This window comes from Ascaphus truei, chromosome 7 (genome assembly GCF_040206685.1).
Source record: "Ascaphus truei isolate aAscTru1 chromosome 7, aAscTru1.hap1, whole genome shotgun sequence".
In the NCBI taxonomy this organism is placed as follows: domain Eukaryota; kingdom Metazoa; phylum Chordata; class Amphibia; order Anura; family Ascaphidae; genus Ascaphus; species Ascaphus truei.
In genome coordinates this window covers 44,940,227-44,945,226 of record NC_134489.1, presented here as the reverse complement: position 1 = coordinate 44,945,226, position 5,000 = coordinate 44,940,227, and the positions used below count along the sequence as shown (strand labels likewise).

Here is a 5,000-nt window from a genome sequence, read left to right as displayed (position 1 = left end):
TAACCCAATTACTGCTGCCAAATGCACAGTGCAAATTAATTACCTGGCGGCTGTGTGAGAGGTTCCTGTAGCGAGAAGCCTTCCTGGGTCACATATGGACTGAAGAACTGTGGGAAAGTGGGGCCCAATTTGCAAGGGGCCTGCAGCAGATGGGCCATGCTGTAAGTAAGAGGAATGCATCAGGTGGGCATGACCCCCAGCAAAGTACCCGAGATGCCATCAGCCATCTCGTTAAGATTTACAGAGTAGATCTAACGAGGCTTATCCTGCAACGGGGGGGAGGGGGATGTGATATTTAATGTGATAGTGCCGATTGGCCGGTGAAGTACATTAATGGGTAACTCACTGGTCCGAAGGATGCAGCGAGACTAAAAAAAACACCTGAGTAACAAAAATATAACATGAACCAGATTCTAGTGCAACAGTAACTTAAAATAAAGTGCACTAAAATAGGAGGATTCATGAAAATAAATTTGAATGGGGGATAACGAGCAGAGCACCCCGCCTGACGCCCACCAGGAGGTGGACTCGGTGTACGTGTACTCTGCCCGGATACAGGAGCGCAGCAGCGCCCGGAACATGGCCATGATGTTTGTTTGGACCTCCCTCTCCAGACACTGCTTCCTGGTCTTATAAATGGCTAGCTTAGCCAATGCCAGGAGCAGGTTGACTAGGAGATCCCTAGGCTTATTGTCCCGGGACACTGGGCACCCAAAAATAAAAAGGTGAGGGGAAAAGTGCAGCCAGAACTGCAGGAGAAATCCACCTTGAGGGGCCCACAGTCTGGCGCAGCTAAAATAAATTTGGTACACGGACTCCCGCTTGCCACAGAAGTGGCAGGGGAGTCGGTGTAGTGGGCCAAGTACTCTCCCGTGCTCAGTGCACCGTGGAGAGCTCTCCAGCTCAGATCCCCGGTGAGGCAGGGAACCAACCATATTCAGAGTTCACTCAGATCCCCGGTGAGGCAGGGAACCAACCATATTCAGAGTTCACTCAGACGCCTCTCGCCCTCATTTGCCGGTAGTACCCACCTCCAGATGGTATTGGGCGGGTGACAAGGGCAAAGTAGTGCACTGTATGGAGCACGAGACCGTATAGCCCTTTCATTGACATGCTGCGGAAAGATGCCGGGGGACAAGAGGAGCCTGAGGGTGTTGTCAAGGCTGTGGTCCTACGCAAAGATCCAGAGAGCTGGGGGTGAAAGGTGGACAGAGCTCTCTGGTCTGCAATACCCTCTTGATGAAGCTGGGGGAAATGGCATCTTTAAAAACCTGAATCGGACGACGAGGGACACGGGCAATAGGCAGACCCATATGGTGCACAAGCACCTCTGCCCCTACCCAGTCCCGTCGTTCGTAGTCCAGGAGATCCCAGACTCTGGTCACTCATGCCGGGATTAGCTAGCGGCAGAAATAGGGTGAATCCAATATCTGATCCCCCACTGCCAGATTAAACAGCAGAGGCTCGGCGAAGAAATCAACCTCCACCTTCCCTAGTCGCGGAGACCTGGCTCTAGGCCCTTAGTAAGTCCCGGTAGTATGCAGCACTGAGAGGTCTCTACCTAACCCCTCGGGCTTGATAATAAACAGTTGTCATGTGATACCCATATCGTGCAGCCAGCGAAAGAAACTGGTCATCGGCTGGCACCACTGCGGAGGCAGATCTGCGAATAGGTATCTCTGCAGGTATTGTAGCCGGAAAGTGTGTATCTGGGGGCGGACACACACCACACCCTGTCCACCCTCTCCCAGAAGGAAGCACGCAACACCCGCAGGACCCAATGCTTCCCCATCCAGAGAAAGCCCAGCAACTTCCTCTGGATCTTGCTGACAAATTCAGGGGTTGGACACATGGCTATCAGCCGGTGCCACAGCTGACTGGCCACCATGGTTGATCACCAGAGTCCTTCCCCTGAGGGAGAAAGAGGGGGGGGGGGAGGGAAAGAACAAAGAGGGGGGGGAGGGGAAAGAAGAAAGAAGGGGGGGGAGGGAAAGAAAAAGGAAAGAAAAAGAAAGGGGAAGAAGGGGAGGGGGGGGGGGGAAGAAGGGGAGGGGGGGGGGGGAAGAAGGGGGGGGGGAAGAAGGGGGGGGGGGAAGAAGGGGGGGGGGGAAGAAGGGGAGGGGGGGGGAAGAAGGGGAGGGGGGGGGGAAGAAGGGGAGGGGGGGGGGAAGAAGGGGAGGGGGGGGGGAAGAAGGGGAGGGGGGGGGGGGAAGAAGGGGAGGGGGGGGGGGGGAAGAAGGGGAGGGGGGGGGAAAGAAGGGGAGGGGGGGGGAAAGAAGGGGAGGGGGGGGGAAAGAAGGGGAGGGGGGGGGAAAGAAGGGGAGGGGGGGGAAGAAGGGGAGGGGGGGGAAGAAGGGGAGGGGGGGGGGAAGAAGGGGAGGGGGGGGGGAAGAAGGGGAGGGGGGGGGGGAAGAAGGGGAGGGGGGGGGGAAGAAGGGGAGGGGGGGGGGAAGAAGGGGAGGGGGGGGGGAAGAAGGGGAGGGGGGGGGGAAGAAGGGGAGGGGGGGGGGAAGAAGGGGAGGGGGGGGGAAGAAGGGGAGGGGGGGGGGAAGAAGGGGAGGGGGGGGGGAAGAAGGGGAGGGGGGGGGGAAGAAGGGGAGGGGGGGGGAAGAAGGGGAGGGGGGGGGGGGAAAGAAGGGGAGGGGGGGGAAGAAGGGGAGAGGGGGGGGGAAAGAAGGGGAGAGGGGGGGGAAAGAAGGGGAGAGGGGGGGGAGAAGGGGAGAGGGGGGGAAAGAAGGGGAGAGGGGGGGGAAAGAAGGGGAGAGGGGGGGGAAAGAAGGGGAGAGGGGGGGGAAAGAAGGGGAGGGGGGGGGGAAGAAGGGGAGAGGGGGGGGGAAAGAAGGGGAGAGGGGGGGGAAAAGAAGGGGAGAGGGGGGGAAAGAAGGGGAGAGGTGGGGGAAGAAGGGGAGAGGGGGGGAGAAGGGGAGGGGGGGAGAAAGGAAGGGGGGGAGAAAGGGGGGGGAAAGGGAGGGGGGGGGGAAAGGGGAGGGGGGAGAAAGGGAGGGGGGGGAGAGAAAGGGAGGGGGGAGAAGAAGGGGAGAGGGGGGGGAAGAAGGGGAGAGGGGGGGGAAAGAAGGGGAGAGGGGGGGAAAGAAGGGGAGAGGGGGGGAAAGAAGGGGAGAGGTGGGGGAAGAAGGGGAGAGGGGGGGAGAAGGGGAGAGGGGGGGAAAGAAGGGGAGAGGGGGGGGAAAGAAGGGGAGAGGGGGGGGAGAAGGGGAGAGGGGGGGAAAGAAGGGGAGAGGGGGGGGGAAAGAAGGGGAGAGGGGGGGGAAAGAAGGGGAGGGGGGGGGGGAAGAAGGGGAGAGGGGGGGGGAAAGAAGGGGAGAGGGGGGGGGAAAAGAAGGGGAGAGGGGGGGGAAGAAGGGGAGAGGGCGGGGGAAGAAGGGGAGAGGGGGGGGGGAAAGAAGGGGAGAGGGGGGGGGAGAAGGGGAGAGGGGGGAGAAGGAAAGGGGGGGGGGAGAAGGAAAGGGGGGGGGAGAAGGAAAGGGGGGGGGAAGAAGGGGAGAGGGGGGGGAAAGAAGGGAGAAGGGGGGGAAAGAAGGGGAGAGGGGGGGGAAGAGGGGAGAGGGGGGGAGAAGGGGAGGGGGGAAAGAAGGGGAGAGGGGGGGGAAAGAAGGGGAGAGGGGGGGGGAAAGAAGGGGAGAGGGGGGGGAAAGAAGGGGAGAGGGGGGGGAAAGAAGGGGAGAGAGGGGGGAAAGAAGGGGAGAGGGGGGGAAAGAAGGGGAGGGGGGGGGAGAAGGGGAGAGGGGGGGAAAGAAGAGGAGAGGGGGGGAAGAAGGGAGAGGGGGGGAAAGAAGGGGAGAGGGGGGGAAAGAAGGGGAGAATGGGGAGGGGGGGGAGAAAGGGAGGGGGGGGAAGAAAGGGATGGGGGGGAGAAAGTGAGGGAGGAGAAAGGAGGGGGGGAGAAAGGGAGGGGGGGGGAGAAAGGGGGGGGGAGAAGGGAGGGGGGGAGAAAGGGAGGGGGGAGAAAGGGAGGGGGAGAGAAAGGGGAGAAAAGGGGGGAGAAAGGGAGAAAAGGAAGGGGGGAGAAAGGGAGGGGGGGAGAAAAGGAAGGGGGGAGAAAGGGAGGGGGGGAGAAAAGGAGGGGGGGAGAAAAGGAGGGGGGGAGAAGAGAGGGGAGGGTGGGGGGAGAGAGGGGAGGGGGGGGAGAAAGGGAGGGAGGGGGGGAGAAAGGGAGGGAGGGGGGGAGAAAGGGGAGGGTGGGGAGAAGAGAGGGGAGGGGGGGGAGAAAGGGAGGGAGGGGGGGAGAAAGGGAGGGAGGGGGGGAGAAAGGAGGGGAGGGGGGAGAAGAGAGGGGAGGGGGGAGAGGGGAGGGGGAGAAGGGAGGGGGGGAGAGGGGAGGGGGAGAAGAGAGGGGAGGGGGGGAGAGAGAGGGGAGGGGGGAGAAGAGAGGGGAGGGGGGGGAGAAGAGAGGGAGGGGGGGGGAGAAGAGAGGGGAGGGGGGGAGAAGAGAGGGGGAGGGGGGGAGAAGAGAGGGGAGGGGGGGGGGAGAAGAGAGGGGAGGGGGGGGGGGAGAAGAGTGGGGAGGGGGGCGAAGAGAGGGGAGGGGGGGGGGAGAGAGAGGGAGGGGGGGAGAAGAGAGGGGAGGGGTGGGAGAAGAGAGGGAGGGGAGAGAGAGGGGAGGGGGGGAGAGAGGGGGGGGGAGAAGAGAGGGGAGGGGGAGAAGAGAGGGGAGGGTGGGGGAGAAGAGGGGGAGGGGGGAGAAGAGAGGGGAGGGGGAGAAGCGGGGAGGGGGAGAAAGGGGGAGGGGGAGAAAGGGGGAGAAAGGGGGGAGGGGGAGAAAGGGACACTGTTCCTCCTTAGCTCTCACCTGACTGTCCAGGGTACAGAGTCTGCAGGTAACATTGCAGAATGTCCTCTCCTGTATCACACGTGTGAAGAGCCGAGCGTGATCTGGTCCCAGCGGGAAGGCGACTAACAAAAGGGTTACAAAAAAATAAACACCCACCCACGCTTATTTAATCCTGTACCAGGCCCCTCCACACCCTAACTGCCTCAAA

The 5,000-nt window shown here is 62.1% G+C and overlaps 1 protein-coding gene across 1 annotated transcript in view; it reads right to left on the bottom strand.

Annotated features, from left to right (window-relative positions):
* Positions 1-5,000, bottom strand: part of MSTO1 (misato mitochondrial distribution and morphology regulator 1) — a 14,759-nt gene that overhangs the window by 1,142 nt on the left and 8,617 nt on the right. The window contains exons 7-8 of the mRNA XM_075610038.1: positions 4,811-4,953; positions 44-166 (exon numbers count right to left, since the gene is read on the bottom strand). Of these exons, the coding sequence (XP_075466153.1) occupies positions 44-166; positions 4,811-4,953 (266 nt within the window). The remainder of the gene's footprint in view (positions 1-43; positions 167-4,810; positions 4,954-5,000) is intronic.